General features: G+C 33.6%; 1 protein-coding gene across 2 annotated transcripts in view; it reads left to right on the plus strand.

The window, feature by feature from the left end:
* RFX3 (regulatory factor X3) overlaps positions 1-21,454 on the plus strand; it is a 110,370-nt gene that overhangs the window by 79,511 nt on the left and 9,405 nt on the right. Inside the window, exons 5-15 of one of the 2 annotated variants that reach the window (XM_057375852.1) lie at positions 2,664-2,738; positions 6,726-6,907; positions 7,488-7,607; positions 10,088-10,209; positions 11,436-11,548; positions 12,320-12,435; positions 13,025-13,179; positions 17,714-17,811; positions 18,081-18,230; positions 19,737-19,945; positions 20,907-21,060. In XM_057375852.1, coding sequence (XP_057231835.1) covers positions 2,664-2,738; positions 6,726-6,907; positions 7,488-7,607; positions 10,088-10,209; positions 11,436-11,548; positions 12,320-12,435; positions 13,025-13,179; positions 17,714-17,811; positions 18,081-18,230; positions 19,737-19,945; positions 20,907-21,060 — 1,494 coding nt within the window. The remainder of the gene's footprint in view (positions 1-2,663; positions 2,739-6,725; positions 6,908-7,487; positions 7,608-10,087; positions 10,210-11,435; positions 11,549-12,319; positions 12,436-13,024; positions 13,180-17,713; positions 17,812-18,080; positions 18,231-19,736; positions 19,946-20,906; positions 21,061-21,454) is intronic. The other variant, XM_057375853.1, reaches the window with a different exon arrangement.

The following is a 21,454-nucleotide window of genomic DNA, read 5'->3' on the forward strand; positions in this document are numbered from 1 at the left end:
CCAGAGCTGCTGCTGACCAGCACCCCCAGAGCCCTCTGCACCCCCAGAGCTGCTGCTGACCAGCACCCCCAGAGCCCCCTGCACCCCCAGAGCTGCCCCTTTTGCAGTTTATAATTGTGTCTGGCATTTCTCTATCCCAGGTGTTGAATCTGGCATTTTGACTTGTCATTTTCATGTCACTGGTGATAGCCCAGTGCTCCATTGTATCCAGATCCCACCCTATGCAAGAACTGTTGCAAGAGTCTCAAGAGGGTCAAGAGAGTCAACAGGATCTCCCAGTTTGATATCATCAGCAAACTTACTAATGGTGCATTCAACTCCTGTATCAGGATCACTGATAAAACATGAACAGAAATGGCGCTAGAATTGAGCCCTATGGGGGACCAAGAAAATAGAACAAAAAGTAGCCAGAAGTTTTCAGAAAGGACAAGTGAATCATTTAGTGTTTAGAAAATCTGTCTGCAAATCAATCATATTTTATGCTCAAAAATAGTTAAGATGTCATTTTATAACCTACGTACAAAGAGGGCTCTGTAGAGGACACTGGAGAGTTATCTGTCACATGAAGGTGAAAGTTCATTTTACCAAAATTTAAGCTAGAAATGGTGAACAAAATAATTAATAGTGAAAACAATTTGTCTTTAAGCTTGTCCTAGTAGAATATGGTGGAGACTCATTTTAAATATAAATCACATTTCAAAGCTTGATAATATAATTAATATGTTTTAATGGTAACCAGTGTTGCCTGTCTTATGTTATCCAGCGAACACAAATTAAGTGCCTTCAATAGCCATAATTRTGAAATCTACTGAAAGAAACTAGAGCAATAAAAATCTCTCAAATTACAAAACCCCCTGCTTTTATCACCAAAAGCCATTGAATGAATATGTCAGTGAGGAATGAGTGTTATCTGTAATGTCACTTTTATTTTTATTTTTTTTTAAGTGACATTACATCTTTGGAACAGATTGGTTCTCCGAACAAACAAGGTCACAAGTTGCAGCCGGAAAATGAGAGTAGGGCAGTAGTTTGGAATGMGCAGTGGGCAGAGTGACCCTGGCATACTATACTGCTGTGGATTAAGCACTGTGGTATATGTAACATAACGTTCAGATTTAGGATTTAAATGTCTATACAGTCTTCACTGTTTGATAGTAGCATTTTCTAGGAAGGGAAATTCGCTGGCTGTAGGATATAGTAAGCTGACCTTATGATGATCTTTTCAGCTTGTAGTTTTTATCTTGTGGCGTGCTTTTAAAATTTGATCTTTCCTGTTGAGTCAATACTTTGACCTCATAATATTGTCCACTGGAGTAAGTCAGTGAAGAAGTCAAACTGCCATTACTGCCAAGCAAGAGTGTTTCCTTACATAATAATTGTGTTTTTTTAATAATGTACCYGTTTCCAAAGATTTGCGAAGCTAATATTACAGTCAAAAGAAATTACTTCTCACAGCTAATACATTAAAATACTTGTCAGATGCCAGTAAAAAAAAGGAGAAACTAATGTTACAGGTAAATCCAAGTATCAGCTGTAGTAGTTTACGGTTTCTACAATACAGAGAGTAAATTMAGCTGATATTGATAAATTGTGTCACAAAAATTATGATTAGTACTGTGATATTTGAAGTAGGATAAAGAAAATATTTACAGAGATAATGATAAGTGTTTTTTAAAAGTGTAAGTGGTGGTTTTCATTGCTTTCATTTTGGGCATTTATTGTAGCTAATAATTGTGTGCCTTTTCTTACTGTGCATTCCATTGTCTCTGTCATTTTCATTGTTGGTTTTTGCTCTTCTGGTCCCCCAGTTAAATTACACTTAGATTTTTTTTCTTTAATGTTGTTGTTACCAACTGATCAAAATCAAAATATCCATTGTTATTAAGAAAGAAAGAAAATGGATGTGAGAGTAATCAAACATTTGCATTTGAAGAAATTCTACTTTGTATTTTAGTTATGCTGTGTTTTCTTTTCCTTTTTAAAGCAAAATTATTGTGAACAAATCTGCTTTTCCAAAGGCTGGATCCTGCAGTCTGTGTAACTTCTGACTTTCCATTTACTTGACAGTTGGGGATCTTCAAAGGGTGGTGGCAGCAGTAAGGGTTGATGTCCTGTCCCAGTGAAGCTAATGGTGTAAAACCTATTGAATTACCTTGGTTTGGGATTTGATTCTGTGACTTCAGAGAGTTAAAGTCTTGTTTCTAATTAAATTCTTATTGCAAGCTCTGCATGTCTCTTCCTGATCTAATTGAAGGGAAAACATATGGAGGCTTTTCTTTAAATTATTGAGGAATTTTATTTAATTTTTTTTTAACTTAATGATATTTTTGTTCAGTCTGGGTTATTTTTATTTCGATGCAGCTCACCAGTAATTCCACTCCTTTGAGCTCATTCTGTGCAGTTTGGAAGGTAAAATGAACTTTGAGGCTGTGATCCTGCAGTATATATATATATATATATATACAAGCAAAATAACTTTCTGACCTCATTGAGGAGGTTTGTGTTCACTGGGACTCTAGAATGAGGCTTTTAATAAAACATACGCCCTAGCTAGGAATAAAGCAGGCATTTCTGTTATCTRTAAGGAATCTGTCAAAACTTCTCTGATCAGGCTTTTTTACTATCCCGTCTTGAGTCCTTTTTTTAATGACATCTATTATCAGATTGAAATGGCGATTGAGACACTGCAAAAGTCTGATGGTCTGTCCACTCACAGAAGCTCTCTTCTCAACAGCCATGTAAGTTGTCTCTTCTTCACATACACTCTCTCTTGCTTGTTCTGCATGCTTAGCTTGCCTCTAAATGTTTGTTTTATTTTATTATTACTTTTTGCTCTTAATCTTCCCATCTTAGTTGCTTGTAATCTTTTACTACACCTCCCATGGCTTTATTTTGTCAGATTTAATGTCTTTATGGTATATTGCAGAGTGTTACCTGTTTCCTATGCTCTACACCTGTGTTAGGACAAGTTAACACTTTGACTGTTTTGCGGGTTACAAGTGTAAATGTCAAGCTAAGGTTCAATTAATTCTAAATTAGCTGACTTTTGGCTTTTTAAATAAAGTTGTCTACAGCGTAAGAATTGTGTACTGTATACTATACTTTGGGGCATGTGAAGGGGAAGARAAGAAACAAACAGCATACTAAATAATATATTTAGGTTATTTCTAGGCATTTCTTCACTTTTTCTGACAAAAGAGTTTATTTGAAAATTACCTGTTTCATAATCCTGAAGATCCTTACAGTGACCTGGTAAAAGCTGAAAGCATTGCCTTAATCTGAAGTACACAGAAATACCTTACTCATCTGCCTTTTGTTTTGTTCTTACTCTGCAAGTCTCACTGTTAAGAACTTTTCACAAACAAAGSTAAAAGATTTGGGAAAAAGCATGATCTCCAAATATAGTGATAAGTTAATTATATGTAACTTTAAAATAAAGGGAGAAGCCCATGTGAATTTTAATCTTATACAAATAATAGTATTACTTTGTAAGTTGTTAGTCTTTTCTGAATTTTTTTTTTCTGTTGGTATTTATGGTTTTGCATTTTGTATTTTTGCCATGTTGATTGGTTTGTATTCATCTTACTTTTTTTTTCCTTCTCAGCTTTACTTATTATATAAATTCAAATTCCCTTACTGCTTTACAGAATAAATTGCAATTTAGTTTGCAGTCTTAATGTAGAATATGATGGTAGAGATTGTCCTTTGGAAATCAAATTGACAATGTATCTTTTAGAAGGTTTGGGTTTGGATTTTGGTTATTTTTTCCTGTAGGGATCTGGTTTTATCAAAGTTAGAATTAAAAATGCTTTCTGGAGATTTTTTTTTCTTAAAAAAAATCTAAAATTGGAATAGGAAAACTATATTATAAAAAAGTTATACAAAATTATATGYGGAAGGACATTTAGTTTCCACCTTGTATGTTTACAAAATAATTATTTTTACGATAAGACAGTATCAAAACGATCCTTTAAATAATRGAAGGTAGTATTAGACTGATAATATAAAAATCATTGTTAAAATGTCATTTTTAAACAGATTGTAACTTTTTTTGACAATGTTTTAGAAATCTGCSGAAGGACCTAGAACACCAGAACTACTGATAACAGCTTAAACCTTAAAGTTCATAGTCTTGGTATAAAACCAAGAAAAATTGCAAGATAAGCTGCAGTAAACTGTGTTTCACTCATCCCTACCTCTAGGCATTATTCACAGTGTCTTCCTAATAAGATTTGCATCCAGCTGTGAAGACTTAYCATGATATTTCTTTCTTGATGTGAACTCTTCGTGAAAAAATTGTGCAATAGGGATGTATCTTTGACTCTCTGGGGAAAGCAAAATTTAAAGCAATCCTTGTACACGTTTTTGTATGAGTAGACTTGAATAAGTCTTTCCTAGTTTTGGTCATTTTGAAAGAAATTTAAAATCTAGATCAAGCATACTGGCTATTTTGCTTCTTTTTAAAGCAATACTTACTGTCATTAAACTCAAGGATAGTATAGAGGAAGTTTATGATGTAGATGTAGTCTTTATCTCTTTAAACTTTCCTTGACTTTGCCTTCTGATAGTTGGGTTTGACAATTATTTAAATAATTGGCTTAATGGATTTGAAAATAAAATTCTAAATTGTGTGTTTAATTTACTTGCACTTTGCAGATGATAAATTAATTTCTGGGAAAATTTTAGGTTGGGTTTAAATTTTCACCCTGTCATACCTCAATGAGGTTTAGTAGGATTTGGTCTTTCCTAAATTAATGAGCTGTSATTTTAAGGAGTTTGTAATTTCTCCTCTATTTTCTTTTGTTTCTTGATGTATTTCTGCATCAATGAAATGAATTTACTGAATTAATTGATAGTTGAGTGTTTTATAAACATTCCACTTAATTGAAGTCACACTCAATTTGACAGGTCTGACTCAAGTATTTCATACTCTTCCCCATCTTACTTATAGTGTATGGTCAGTATTCCMAATTTAAAAGCCAGGACTCAAACTTGAACCATTTTAGAATTGTATTTCAACCTGGTAGAAAAATGTTTGTGCTCAATTTTCTCTTAAAATAATGAATTAACTGCAATTTTTCTTCCAGTCTATAATCTATCAAGTTATGATTTCAAGTCTTGCTACTAAGTAATTCCTTCCAAGATCAAAAATTCTTAGATTGCACTTAACTTTTGATTTGGGGATTTTTGTGTGTTGAATAATGCAAGTTATGCTTGAAAAAACATCTGTTGGAAATTCATATAATTAATGAAGTGCACTCAAAGTGATTAATAATAAATTAGAAACCATCTGGAGGAAAGTATCTTTAATGCTACATACAGAATTTAATTACAAAATAATTATTTTTTGTTTGTCAGTCTTTTAGGATTGACAGTTTTTCCCCTTGGGGAAAACAGAAGTACTTCATATTCTGTATCATTCTGATTCAATTCTAGATGTAACAATATATGATAAATGTCTTATAAATATATTAATAAAAATACAGATGTAATAATAGATTTCAAATGTGGATAGATTGCAGCTGTTGAAACTTACAATTACCTTTGTTTGTAAGCCAAGACAGGCTTATATCAGGTCACTAGTGAAGTAAGTTTAATACATTCACACAAAAATTAAATGTTTATAATTATACCTTTTCTTCAGCTTTATTTCAAAAGGACAGATGCTTAGTTTGGAAGCACTTGTAAATGTTAGTACATATGAAATAATGATACGATAGGTGATGATTAACTATACTTTTTCATTTTGTTTGTTTGAAATGCAAAACTACCTGCAAACCAAGCATTTGCACCTTACTTCAGTATTTTCCTAGAGCTGAGAAAATTTAAGGATATCCATGACAGGTATTGGGAAAAATAACAAAAATAATAATTTATCAAAAAGCTAAATGGAATTTTAATGTATTCTCAACTATATTGATTTGGATATATTTTGTCATTTTCCTGTAATATTGTATCTAGGGGTATTAAATTGTTCTTTTTACTTTTTTTCTCTATTAGCAGCACCCAAAGGTGTTCTATGAGTGTACTTTACTTAGAACATCCAGTAGTGTTATATTAAGTATCTCCTTGCATGTTTCTAAATATCTGCCACAATTACATAAAAAGARTACCATTTTTCCAAGAAACTCATTCTTTTCTTTCTGGAAGTCAAAGGCAACAGGCTACAGCTGAAAGGGTTTGCATCCCTAATGATTAATAGAGATGTACCAGTTTTTTTCAGTATTACCCAGGTAGCTCTTGGACTTTTAGGCAGCAGCTTTTTTCTTATGTGTGTCTTACTGTTTTTTAGTAACAGGCAAAGAGAAACAGCATAATATTCCAGGTTTACAAATACATTAACTACTATTGTTAGTCCGAAGAGTTTTCTGCGATTTATGTGTATTACTTTCATGATTACTTTATTTCTTTGTGGTACTAACAATTTTTTTCCAAAGCATGGATACCTTTATCATGTATTGATGTGTGGTACTGAACCAGAAATATATTAAGAAAAGGACACTTTCCTGAGRTCACAAGTGCAGTGAGTTCTGCTGTTTCCTGGTCATTCTGAAGACACTAAAGCCTTATTTATAACTTACAAGCGAAGACTCTCTGARGAAGGAAGTAACTTTTTAATAGACCTGGAGAGTGGTTCCAGAGCTGTCAGAAGTTAATGCTGTATGGCTACAATATTTTTAATGAAATGTATAATTATTTTTTTTCCTGTTTTGTATGTGATATAGCTTCAGTGGCTTTTAGACAACTACGAAACTGCAGAAGGAGTGAGCCTTCCAAGAAGTACCCTTTACAACCATTACTTGCGACATTGTCAGGAGCACAAGTTGGATCCAGTCAATGCTGCCTCCTTTGGAAAACTCATACGGTCAATCTTCATGGGGCTGCGGACCAGAAGACTTGGAACTAGGTTTGTGCAATTGAAATCCTGAATTATAATAAAAATAAAGGTAATAATTATGAATAATTAACTCGTCTGCTAGGCAAAAGAATACATAAAGCCTGTATAAAACCAGTTAAATATTACAGAGTTCTTTTGTCAGTTCTGTTTCTTCATGTTAAACAGTTTTATGTTTATTCAAGTTGCTGTTACATTTTTGTTTTTTCTGCTTTTGACAATTTACGTGTTTATATTTTGGTAACTACACTGCAGACTTTTATCATTCCAAATAAAACATAGCTTGGCATTTGGAAATCATTAAGAATACTGTYTGCCATAACTAGATAAGTTGTATTTATTTGCATTTTATTTTTTGTACTCAAGTGAAATGCAAGTTAATATTCTGATAATACTTGTTTTAAGAGAGTGAATTAATTTCTCAGAGGTAGTAAAATGACACTCATGTAAAACAGGTATGACAGGAGAGGCAGGTGTGTGTATTATTTGTATGTATTATTTTCCAGTCAATGTAAATTGTAAAGTAAATGTAATGTTAGTATGTAAAACTAGTGTTGCTGCTCTTTTAATTCTTTCTTGCTCTTTCATGAAGGGGGAACTCCAAATATCATTACTATGGGATTCGTGTCAAGCCAGACTCTCCTCTTAATCGACTACAAGAGGACATGCAATATATGGCCATGAGACAACAGCCCATGCAGCAGAAACAGAGGTACAGTGTGAAACACAGCTAAAATACTAATATTTTTAGTTCATCAAATCTTACTTTTCTTTACATGGGCAAGGTGAAATTCTAGTTCAGCTTCTCTGCCATGAAAGTAAAAGGTTGCTGCATATCCAGTTGATGTCAATGACATTAGTACCAGTCAATGTGAAAGAATATTTGCCYAGAAATTATCATAAATTTGCAAAAAATAAATAAAGTGACCTATAATATGAACATTCTTCTTAACTGTATTGAATTCTTGTCCCATAAGCTGAAGAAAAGCATAAGAACTTGACTTTCAAATATTCCTGTTTTTTCTGTATTTTATGTACACATCATTTATAAGAGAACTACCTATTAAGTTGCTTAGTATTTATTTCATCTCTCTGTGAAAGTTAATGTGGCCACAATGGTTTGCCTTTRAGTTGATATAAGTTAAGTATGTTTCCTTAGTGCCTGTTTTTCCTGAGGAACCTGTGAAAGCTCAGAAGTAATTAAAAACAGTGGCACAGGGGTGTACTGGTGGTGAAAGAATGTTTAAATATACATATTAAAAACTAGGTTAAACAGAAAATTTTAGGGGGGAAAATGAAAATTAGTAAACTTCTTTGAGATTAATTTTTWTTTGACTGATGCTACTAGCCTCCCATATTACCCTAAAGTAAATACGTTAGATGCATAATTTCATGGCATTTACAGGTAGAAGAGCAGCATATCAAGCAAGTCACTTTAGACCTTCCAAAAAAAATCAGTATTTTGGTATAGTGTACCAAAAATATTTTGTGTCCTTGGACACAACTGAGATATGGAGAACTCAACTTCAAACTTTAACTTCAAAAATAAAGAACACTTTTCTCTGAAATGTCTTTACTGTMATTTCCAGAGGTAGTTACAGCACTAAATGCAAGTTCATGGTAAGATACATGGTCTTAACTTCTTTTTTGCTGAGTGTTATACAGGAGCATGTGATGTATATATATAGATAGATAAATATATCTATGTATATATCATAACATATATCATAATATATCATGTAGAAAATTCTTGTTACAAAAATCATGGCAAGATTATAAGTAAGAAAKTATGATAGGTACTTACAAAATCTCCAAGAAAGCTTATTTTACCCACTCAATCTCATTCACTTAGAGGTTTCATTAACTTGCATTCAAAATAACATATGTGCACCAAGACATATTCCACAACGGTCTAACTAGAATTATTTCTGGAAAAGTGATGCCAGTTAGCTAAACATTGTTACATCTCTTCTCCTTGATTCACAATGACAAAGTAATTTTGGAATTTCATTATATAACTGCTAGGAGTAGATATTTCTTTTTGTATTATTTATTTTATTATTTTATTTAACAGCACCATGTGTCTTGCACAGTTCCCTTGTTTTCCTTACTTAAATATGTTTGGCATAATTTTCTTAACTTTAAGTCAGTATCTTCCTTGATTATAGCTGGACAAATTCAAGTATMTGGCACTGTGTGCAGTTAGTGCACATTTCTCCTGTGCCCCATGTTTYGCACATGCACCCATGTACCTGCTCAATTCTCACCAATCCTAAGCTCTGCTGCAAGAATCTGTAAATGTGTTGATGAGGGATGGGAACTGCAAGGTACCATTATGCTCAATAGGTAGCTGTTACATTAAAAATACCGTGCTAGAGAAGGCTTAGTATTTAACATCAGTGTTTCATGTATGTCAGTATGTGTTCTTATCATTGTTATCCAAGTGTATTGAAAAATYATAGCAGGATTTATTAAGTGAGAACTAAAGGACTGAATATTGTAATTTTCATTATTATAATAATACTGCTCTTTTGTCAGCTTATTAAGATTCCGAGTAGTTCTTTTTTTCTATTAAATTAGTGGCAAATTGCAGTCAATATACTTTTTTTCTGGGTAGTTATACCAATTTTCTATGTCTGTCAGACATATCTGATTGGATGAACGCTTATAGTCCTCCTCAGCAAAGGCTGTCGACTGAATGTATGCCCCACATCATTTTTCTTCATTCGTTTTCTTAACTTGGCAACCATGCACCATTTTTATTTGCCTAACTTCARTATCCCAAAATACTCATGTTGAAGTCTTCGTTCCCCTCAGAMAGTAATGTTATTTCTTCATAAAGCCATAAAACATTATCTTTGAATTACAAAATTATGTCAGGCTATTTGGAAAGGAAAGAATTTGATTCTTTTTGGTGTAAATTTTCTGGGCTTACAATAGGCTGTTAGTAAGCCAAATTCTATGAGAAATTGGGAGTGGTGCTGGGATACTACCATTGTGAATTCTGTAATGCATTGTTGGTATTCTAGCTTCCCTTAGTTGTTGTTTCTTCTGTTTTTTACAAAATTGGTAAGAATCTCTAAATTATTTTGTTGCTTGTCCTGAAAATTTTGAGATGGAAGAGTCATACTCTATGCTCCATTTATGAAGAAGTGAATAGAAAGGATAATTTTGTTCTTGATATTTTTGCAGGTATAAGCCTATGCAGAAAGTGGATGGGGTTGCAGATGGCTTCACAGGAAGTGGTCAACAGACAGGCACATCTGTTGAACAGACTGTAATTGCCCAAAGTCAACATCATCAGCAGTTTCTAGGTATGAAAGCAGGTTTTATATTGCTGTATAAACAAGATGAACTTTGTTATCACCGCAAATATCAAGCCACACAAGTACAACATTTGCTTCTGAAGTTATCATGCCCTCTTTAAAATCCTTACTCACAAATGAACATAAAGGCACTTAAATCACACATGAGCTTTATGTAATATTTAGTATGCATCATGTAAGTATAAAAAAATAGGGTGAGATATGCATCATATTACATAAATGAAATTGCTTTGCATTGTTATATTAAATGTGCGTGTTGAAATTCCTGTTATGAAAGTTGTTTCTTTCATGTGCATTTTATTTCATAGAGGTCATAGYAGGAAGATGGCATTACACTACTATGGCAGGTTAGGCACCCCTGGGCTGTTTTGAAAGTGTCCTCTAATGTTGTAAGTGGAAAGAGATAAATAGTTTYAACTGAAACCCCAAAGGTCATGTTTGAAAATATCCAAACAGTGGATTTGTTGATGCAGTTAAGCATGTATTCCAGTAATGGAAACAAATCATAATTTAGTTAATTGTTTATGTAAGAAGAGTCCTTGGCTGTGCTGATAGARTGTGCTATTAGTGTAGGTCTATTTGGTTGAGTTTTTCAACCACAAAATCCTTTGGCCTGATTTTACTTTTACTGAAGCCATTTGGAGCATAAGGGTAGTATTAAAATATTTTGAATCTTCTTTTCCAGGTAGCCTTCAGTCCAGCATTTTTGTCTTACCAGCTTGTCTCTTGGAAATATTTGTGACAAATAGTAAAAGCACACATTGGGTCCACTTGAAAGTCTAGTAAATGTATATTGAGTAAATTATATAGTACATTATATCTAGTAAAAATGTATATTGAGTCTTTTAAGCCCCATTACAACTGGCTGCATAGAAAATCTTCAGCTGAACAACAAAAAAACAACTCATGCGTTAGTCTCTCCTGCCTTGACTTAGATATTTTCTTGCACCCTATAAGAGTCTGAAAAAGTGTGTGTTAGCTTCTCTACATATATGTAGTATACGTGACATMATTTTAATGACTTCAAGTATAATTCTGTATATTTTTTTGATAAAATTATTAATTTATTTATKATTTCCCATGCAACAAGTATTAAATACTTTCTTCTTTGAATATTATGACCTTTTGGAATTTATTTCTTCATATAATTCTTTAATTTTTTTCTTAATCATGCTGTAACTGGCACCTCTTTTATTATGTTGTCATGACAACAGATGCRTCTCGAGTACTGCCAGAGTTTGGAGAAGTTGAAATATCTTCTCTGCCAGATGGTACTACCTTTGAGGACATCAAATCACTACAGAGTCTTTATCGAGAGCACTGTGAGGTATTTCTTACAAACCATTTATTTTTTAAAGTTCTTGACTTTTAGTGGAGGCCACTACAAGAGAATAGTACCAAATATATTGCAGCCATGATAGTTGCTTTCTCCCTGTRTATTTTACTTACTTCATTGAAAAGGATAGCAAAAAGGGTTTGCTGGAGGATCCCCTTTACAGGGGAAGAGTTATATGCAATAGATACTGAGAATGAAATGCTATAGGTTTGTTTCTCAGAATGCTAGACTTTAGACTATGCTTGCAGGTATTTTGTTTAATCCATAGAAAATGTAAATCAGGTTAGTTTATTTTATTTTTAATACTAAAAGCAGTAATTTTTTTCTCATTTCAAAGAAACATTGAGACATTGAAGCCATATTTGATACTGAACAATATTTCTTTTAAAATTTTTTTTGAAAGTGCTTCCAACTTATAAGGAATTACAAAAATGAATAAAATATCAGGCTTACTTTTTTGTTGGCAGTAGCAATAAATATTTTCTGTGCTTAAATTCCTCTGATATGTTTGCATAGGCTATGCTAGTTCCTGAAGGTTTCCATGCAAGCCTTTTGCAAGTCTCTGTGTGCAACAATTTATGGTGCTAGTTAATTTATGGATATCAAGGATATTAAAACAGATACCATTTATAACTTCAGAAATGTACAGTTTGCCTTGGTTCCACTGTGTGATGAAGGAATAAAAGTTCTAGATCTAATTGGAGTTGGGAGTGGAGGGAAGCTGGGTAAAAGACAATATGATCTTATATTTTATTTTCTCAGGCAATACTGGATGTGGTTGTTAATCTTCAGTTCAGCCTGATAGAAAAATTGTGGCAAACTTTCTGGCGCTATTCTCCTTCTGCTCCACCTGATGGCACTCCTGTTAATGAACCAAGGTCAGTGAATGTTTCTCTTTGTTTAATGTGTTTCATGATAATGTAAGTGTGAAAATAAAAAAAATATATTAGTTTTAACTTAATAGTAATAGTTTTTTCTCCTATGATAATTTTTCAAATTAAGTTTATGTTGTCTGTAAGTTTTCTATAGTGTGGGTGTATGCCAAAGGGCAGACTTTAAACAGTTGGGTCATCCATTGGGATATTTTGTATGGACAACTACAGTAAAGATGTGTCTTTCCAATATTTGRTCCACTTCTTTTAAGCCAAAAGGTTCATCCATATGTCTGCACTGTTTATGAGCTGTAGGAGCCTTATGGAGACATTTCTTAAATCCATTTCCATATGACACAACAGGTAAATAAGTCGTACTGGGTGTAGCTGAGACATCTATGATACTTTTGTAAAAAAAATACATTTTAACACTCATAGCMGGTTTTTACCTGCTGTAAATCATGAAATCATAGGAACTGTAGGTCAGAAAATTCAGCTGTTAACCTAGCACTGCTGTGTTAACTGCTTAACCATGCCCCCAGGTGCCATAAATGCATTATCATTGAATAATTTGCTACTTCTTTTTTAACACCAGCAATCTGAGTGAAATAGAAAGTCGACTTCCAAAAGCAAAGCTGATTACTCTGTGCAAGAATGAGTCTATYCTGAAATGGATGTGTAACTGTGACCATGTGATGTACCAGGCTTTGGTGGAGATTCTCATTCCTGACGTCCTTAGACCTATTCCTAGTAAGTTGAAYGCCTGAAACATTTTGTAAGGATTTTCCTGCAAACATGTATGTGGTGGAAGTGTACAGCCTCACAGGGCTGTTTAAGAACGAAGTTTGAAAGTTATGGAAGTACTGTGTATCATTTATCCTTAGCTGCATTGTGTAAAGAGTTGTGCTGAGAATTTACATATGCTTTGTACTCTGCAACTTGRAAGATCTAGTTTTCAAGGTACAGTTTCATATCAAAGATAGTTCTTTCTGTGTGTTGTATCTTCAGGTAAAAATGTTTTCCTTTTACCCTGGCTCTAGGATAGCTGATAGAGGGAACATTGCCACAGTGGCCCCGTGGCAATGTGTGCTAGTGCACTACTACTAAATTCAGTAGTTTTCAATTTGAACATTGCATATTAATCTTTGATTAATCTGGAAGAGAAATGTGGTCTTTGTGATTCCATGTTTGGAGGTTTGATCTTTTATCCCTGACCGCTGAAGTCAAGTCTGATGACTGTTTAAGCAATGAAAAATTCCCACTCCAATTTATTATTCCAATCTACTGGTTTTTCTATTATGAAGGAGTACTTGTCCAGTCATGCCACCATTACCAGAAGAGCTTTCTTTTCAAATTTAATTTTACTAGAATKCATCATGGCTCAACCAGTGTATCTTTATCACTGTCTTTGGTAGAAAACAAATTTATGTGAAGATAGTTGAGATCCTCTATGAAATATTTATTGTCTCACATATACTGTCCTAAATATTATAAAGAAATCATGTTAGCAACCTACTATAAACCTCATAACTCCTACATATTAGCTCCTTGCAATGAAAAAAAAAGCATTCACTTTAAAAAGTTGGATTAGTATGTTGTTTTTTTTTTAAGTTAGGGGCTTAAGAAGTTTGGTAGGTGACAAAGCTGTATTGTCATGCTGTGAATASCACTTCTGTTATGCTGACTCCAGCAGTAATAAGAATATTTGCTGGTCGTGCCTTAAGTTTTATTGACTTCTTGCTAACCAAGGGAATAAAATCAGGTTTTACCAAATTATATATAATACAAAAGAAATCTGATGGTTTGCCATTTACAAAGCATGTTTTACTTTTTTTAAGGAATAAGTAAGTCCTTGGTAGTAATTGACATAATCTGTGCATCTATGTAACAAATTAAAGGAAAAAAACGTTTTCAAATACATGCAATTATTGATAGGTATGACTTGTGTAAATTCTTTTGCATTGTTTTATGTTTAATGTTTTACTTCTTCACTGACAATACCATTAAGTAGTATTTTAGAGTAATATAGTATATCACAAACAGCTAGGCAATGATAAAAAACCCACAAATTAAATTACAACATTTAATAGGTTGAATGAAAACTCTCACTTGCAAAAGCAAGTTAMTTTGTGAATAAAAAACTGGTTCTGCTCCTCTACTTTTCACTTTCTTTTCCTGCAACATCTGGCAGTCTCTAGAGAAGTGTTTAAATGACAGCTATACAGCTCCTGGTGTCTTCCTGCCTTGTTTCATAAGATGCATTGGGCATTGCCAATACAGGATCTCAAGAAAATGGGGCACAGTCAATGAATATCAATAACGAGAGGCATCATGTCCTTTTCATGCTATTTCTTTCTTTCTATAATTACCAGTCRTATTTGAATAATTGATACCTACTGTGTGTTACATTCGTATTTTGGGGATGGTTTTCAGACAGATGATTTCAGACATCATCTGACCCTAGGACAAATTCATCCCAAGAGACTTCTACCTCYTTTTTATGAACAGTCCAGTGTTTTTCTGCTCAGAATTCCACTCACTGAGCTATCTCTGGAAGACATCTAATGTATTTTCTTACTTTATCCTTTAGGACCAGCTAACTAAATGGCATTTTGTAGCAGCTTTCCTGTAGCAGCTTTCCTGAGCCATCCAAGTTTCTTCTTACTGTTAAATGGTTACAATCTTATGATATTTTTAAACTCCTGCTTTTGAATRAAAGCATCTTCAGTCATTACAAGAGACTTAGAGGTTGGCTTAAGGTTGAATATGACAAAAATGCAGCTGAGGGAAGCAGACAAATTAAGCAGACATCAGCCGCAGTTTGTATGAAAGTTTGGACTCTGCRAAGAAGCTGGGACTGTAAATGCTTAATTAAAGGCATGTTTATGATTTTTTTCTTGAATAAATGGAAAAATAGCAGCAGCTTCTGCTCAGAATATGGAAAAGTATTAATTTGAAAGGKGCTTGAAGAAAGCATGTTTTTTCAAGGTTCTTTTTTTCTAGATCTTCAGTGTTTTATCTTTTAGACAAGTCATATTGTGCTGCCCAGTTGTTGGTACATATTACTCAGCAGAAAAAAAAAAAAGTTTTCCTTTCTTGAGAAAAAAACTAATTTATTTTTAATCTCTGTATTAAGTTTGTCAGCTGAAATGTTTAGCACCACAGAATGAGTGAAGAATTGCTGTATATRAAAAGCACTTCTTTTCCTAAGAAAAGTAAAATGCTATCCATTGGAGTCAGGAATAAAGTCCGTAATTATCTAGTGTCTTTGGCAATAGACTACAGCTATAATGTTTTACAATGGACATCTTGCATCTTCACAAGTGACAGAATGGACAGTAGCAAACTTGCTTTGAGTTAGTTTCGATGATAGGTGGAGAATTTATGCAAAATACACTTCCACAGCGTATTATACAATTTCAGACAGACAAAAACTTGAAGTACTGGAAAGACTGTAAAGCTCAGTTTTATACAAGTCAGTGGGGTTTTGGTTGAGAAGTGAAGCTTTTTGGGTGCTTATCCAAATCAGATAACTGCCATTGCCACATCATTTAGTGTGTGACTAGTAACAATGATTTAAGGCCATTTACTTTGCACCATGCTTATTATGTTCAGATGAACTTAAAACTTCAAGGTTTTGGTAATGGCTAGATGTGTGCTTAAGGATACGAGTATGAGAAAAATTCTGTGTTTAATACATCTCCAAAGCTCATTAGAGATTAACAGTCGTTCTGTACAATACTGATGTCTGATTAGCTACTTTAGCTATTTAATTTCTTCAGAACTTAGAAATCCTGTATTTGTTCCTTTTTCTTACTAGTTAAAAGCCTTTCTTAAAGGTCTGAACTGTTTTCCATGGTAATTTTTAAAGGAGACCAGCATTACAGTGATGCAAATAAATTTGCAATATATATATTTGGGTGAAAAAGAGTAAGGAGAACATTAGAAGTGAAAAAGTAGTCATATTTTTCTTAAATGCCTAAGTACCATTCATACAGTATTTACATTATTACTTCCATCTTGTCTTGTAGGTAAGAAAATGTGAGTGAATACATAGTCAATTAGTAAGTGCACAGAAATAATTTACAAAGCAGCACAAGTAAGCTAGGGGATTAACAGGGTTGAAGAGAAAAAGGTTGTTCTCCACGTGTAAACCCTAAAGGAGAAAAAAAACCTGATACCATAAGAGAGCTCAGCTAACACAGCTACTTTGTAAGACCAAATKGTAGTCAGCTAATCATTCAAAGGCTTGGTGAGTCATATACATTACCAATACGTATTCTACTGCTTATGACTGCAGCTTTGAAGACTGTGAAAAAGATATCGCAAAGAATACAGTTTGTCTTTTAATAAATTTACTTTTCTGGTAGAAAGCTTTCTTTTGAAAAAGTCTTATTAAAAAGAATARTTTTATTTCCTTGTGTGTTTTCCTCTTCATATTTGTAGTTGTGTTCATTCTCAGCAGTCTTCAGCAGTTTCAGTGTTGTGCTGTTATGTCACTGTGCAAGGGTTAGGTGTGGGAAAGCTGAGTTTCACTCAGAAGATTAGATTTTATTTTTTCCAGGTACAGTTCCGTGGGACAATACTTCCTGTCCTCCTCTTTTGAAAAATTAAAACTTCTTTTTTTAGTAAAAGAGATTACAGTTGGGTCTTCTTCAATGTCTCTCTAAATCTCTGTCAGCCATACAGCATTTCTTTGGATGCTATAGAAAAGAAACAAAAAGCACACAGATTTCATGGTCATTTGAATAATTTCACTTTCTGTCAGTGGAACACACTCCTATATCTTGCTTATTGATGATATCCTTAAGCACTCCATGTTGGAATTAAGTTCTTTAAAACTAAATTATGCAGCACTATGACATGGTTTGAGATTACTTTGGACTTACTTGAGGAAACTGCAGTATAAGTGAACTTTTCACCAAACTTTTGCTTTTTAAAAGAGGTGGTTAGATAAAATGGAAAACTGGAAGTTTGTGATGGAAACTTCCRTAACAACTGCTTCAACTAGTGTTATTCTTCTATAGGAGTGCCCAAAATAATACTTCTAGTCACAAATTTCTTTACAAGACTGATGAAGAAATCATAACTGCTTACTAAACCAAAACTAAAATCATTGTTGTGTAATCTTTATCTGAGTGAGGTATTTTGAACCTAGTTTAGATTTGTCTTTTAATAACTAAATGCAACAGACCTGATGAGTACAAGAGTTCTGAGAACACAGAACATTKCAAGACAGGTGCACTGCTTTCTTTTCATTCTGTTTTTATTCTTCAACGCACAGGTGCCTTGACCCAAGCCATTCGCAATTTTGCAAAAAGCCTTGAAGGTTGGCTTTCAAATGCCATGAACAATATTCCACAGAGGATGATACAAACCAAGGTAGATGAAACTGTTGCAGYATTGTTCTTGCAGTGGCAAACCAAGCGGACATTAGCATCTAAAAGGAGAAGCATTGTAATTTTAATACTRAATTTCTTGTCTAGCATCAAGCATCAAATAATGGGAGAGGAAATAGCATTATTTGGTCTGTTATGTGGTGTACTTCAAATATGAGGACTCATTAATATAAACCATTAAAATGAAAGTAAAGATTTGATCTGTAGAATTAATGTATGGAGTACAATATTTAAAAATAAATTTCTTCATAGGTTGCCGCTGTAAGTGCCTTTGCCCAGACTCTGCGAAGATACACATCTCTTAATCACCTGGCTCAAGCAGCTCGTGCTGTGCTTCAAAATACTTCTCAAATCAACCAGATGCTCAATGATCTCAACCGTGTTGATTTTGCCAATGTTCAGGTAAAATTTAGTTTTGAATAGCAGGGATTTTTCAAGTGTTATTTCGTCTATGGTTTTGAGCATTACTGTGAGGTGTCATTCTATCAAGAAAATAAAGTGGGAATATGTTGTTCATTCATATATTCAATGATTCAGTACAAATGTGACAGCTAATGCTTTAGGAGAGTAAGAGCTCAGAACCATTATCTGTTTCTATTTACTGTCCTTAAGTGCACATACTCTTCCAACTGCTATGCAAATGTAGAGCAAGTACTTTCTTTTAATGGGTACCATGAATTGTGTCTCAATAATAGCAAAAATAATATTTTACAATTAGATCTTGGTGCCATAAGTATGAAAGGCTCAGTGCCATATGCTGAATGACTGTTAAAGTTAYTGAATCCACAGCATTTTCATGTCTCCTTTATTTAAAACCCCATACCATTATTATGTTTCATCTAAGTGCCTGTGCTTAAATTTACAAGATCTGCTGATTAATGGCTTAGATTAGTGTGGTTAGAACCTATACACCCCAAGTTCATATTTTTACTAAGCTCAATTTCTCTACATGTTTCTGCCTCTTGTCTGAGGAAAATTGCTTTTGTCCTTTTGGCCAGCAAAGTCAAAGATTTCAGATTCCTGTTAGTTGTCTCTTTCTGTCCTGCCTTTGTGAATGAATGTTTTAACATTCTTGTTAATATTCTTAACAGAAGTCAGTCAGGAGATCTTGACCAAAGATACAATATATTAAGTACAGCAAYATGTTGATATGGATAGAGAGTCTGTGAATGAGGTGTTAATTTGGCATATGACAGCTAGAGTTTAAATGGAAATGACTTGAAGTTAGTGAGCTGTCATTCTGCTCTCATTTTCTGAATTGAACAGTTAGCTTTATTTAAACTTGGTAACACTGACTAAATTGCTGATTATTGCATGCATAGAGCATTTCTCCATTTGTGTGCAGCTTATGTTGTCTTTAAGTAATGTGTAATCTATTACTGTCTAGCGTCAGCAAACGGAACAATCCTGGTTTGCGTACAAAGTTTCTTTTATAAAATGATATAACAGGATTTTTCTTTAAGCTTAACTTCTTCAGAAAAAAAGGAAAATTGCACTTGATTTCTCACTACTTCTTTTATTACTTTAGCCCCTCACATTTGACTCTTCTTCTGCTTGCCCTGCCGAAATCCCAGAAAAAATGACAAGTTACAAGTATTTCAGTAGAAAAATGATGAAAGTAGAAGCCTTTTTTTGCAAACRAATGTGAGACAGCACAACAAACTTTTGTTGCTTTCATTGTTTTTCATTGATTTCTTTACTTGATGTCTGTTCTTTTATGCTATGCTTTTCCCACCTATTTGTTTTCAACAAAATTACGATAGACATAAAAATAACTACTTTTGAGTATGTCTAGTAAGTAGGTACTGTCCTTTTCATCCATTGAATAGCTTAATCTTTGAGATACAATTACATTCTCTGCTTTGGCTTATGTATTGTCAATTCAAGAGCTGCCATGTGCTATAACAGGAGCAGGCTTCCTGGGTGTGCCAGTGTGATGACAACATGGTTCAGAGACTGGAAACCGATTTCAAGATGACTCTTCAACAGCAGAGCACTCTGGAGCAGTGGGCTGCCTGGCTTGATAATGTAATGATGCAAGCGTTGAAACCGTATGAAGGAAGACCCAGCTTTCCTAAAGCAGCACGGCAATTTCTGTTAAAATGGTCTTTCTACAGGTAGTATTTAATAGACTTTAAAACATTCTAACCTTTATTTGCCGAGTTTTGCACCATACTGAATTTGCAAGTGTAAAATCAAACAGTGGCTTAGTACATCATGAAAACATGGGGGTTTTTCAGATACTGTTGTTATGAATCTTGACCTCAGGGATATCAGCAAATTACAAGCACCTAAATGATCCTTGTTTATTGTTTTAAAGGAATCTGAAAATGAATGGACATATAATTTTAAAAAACTACACAATTATTAAACCACTATTTTTAGTAATACTTACTACAACAATGTGGCATCAATGTTTATTCAGTGAGAAAGACAAAAGCTGGTTTTAATGTGTGAAAAGACAGGCATTCCATATTAGCTGCTTATTGAAACAGTTATCAGAGTAAACCTTGTTCTTTGAACACGACTGAACAACTGCTTGCTGAAGACACCAAAATTTCTTGATGTAGTATGAACACACAAGTCTGTTGTTTTTGAATTTTAAGTTTCAAAGCGGTTTAAATAATTTGCTTTTTAATTAATTAATTAATTAATTTAATTTAATTWAATAATTAATTAAATCTGTCCTGGAAAGATTGACACAACAGACACTATTTAAGCAACAGCTTCTTTAAAATCAAACAGTTTTCTTACCATTTTAATTTCAACAAAGTTTCTTTCAAGTTAAGTTTTACAGTTGCTCAGTTATTGGTGGTTATGCATAGGTCAAAACCAAAACCAAACCAGTCTGGTTATTTCTTACGTGGTGTCCAGCAGTACCTTTGGAGAAAGGAGAGAAGCAGTGACTGCCCTTTCCTGGTCATCTTTTCCTGAAGATACCGTAAATCAGACATTTGTGGATAATGTTGCTTTTGAGAATATTGGTTTTAAGGTGAAACTTCTGTCTACATGGTTAAATGTTAAAATGGCTGTGATATAAAATACATAAACGTGTATTTTTTTTTTATTTTCAAATAGCTCAATGGTGATTCGGGATTTAACCTTGCGCAGTGCTGCTAGCTTTGGCTCTTTTCATCTGATCCGCTTGCTTTATGATGAATACATGTTTTACTTAGTAGAACATCGTGTTGCTCAGGCAACAGGAGAGACACCTATTGCAGTTATGGGAGAGGTAAGATAATGTGTAAGAGACTAGACTGATAGATTTAGTGATGAATTGGTGAAAATGTTTTTGCAAATTTTTAAGCATGTTTGTAGAATGGTAAGATCTGCAGGATAAAATAAACTGAGTTGCTAATATATACAGTAGTTTCAATCTTGTTTCACTGGTTCATTGTCAGAGTACTAAAATCATATTGAATTCTAAATAATAGTTATTTCTAAATGAACTTGCTCTTTGACAAATCTGCACACAAATTCATGTGCATAGTTTGTAAAATGGTGATCAACATAGAACCATTTTCCAGTTTTTGATAGCTGAATATTTTATGTGAAAATAAAAAGAGCACAGTAATAAGGAAGCATTACTTCTGTGGATCTGTTTCCATGCATTTGCACACATTCCG

The sequence above is a fragment of the Malurus melanocephalus genome, unplaced genomic scaffold, assembly GCF_030028575.1.
Source record: "Malurus melanocephalus ecotype Western Australia unplaced genomic scaffold, MMel_1.1 scaffold_260, whole genome shotgun sequence".
NCBI classification, from domain to species: domain Eukaryota; kingdom Metazoa; phylum Chordata; class Aves; order Passeriformes; family Maluridae; genus Malurus; species Malurus melanocephalus.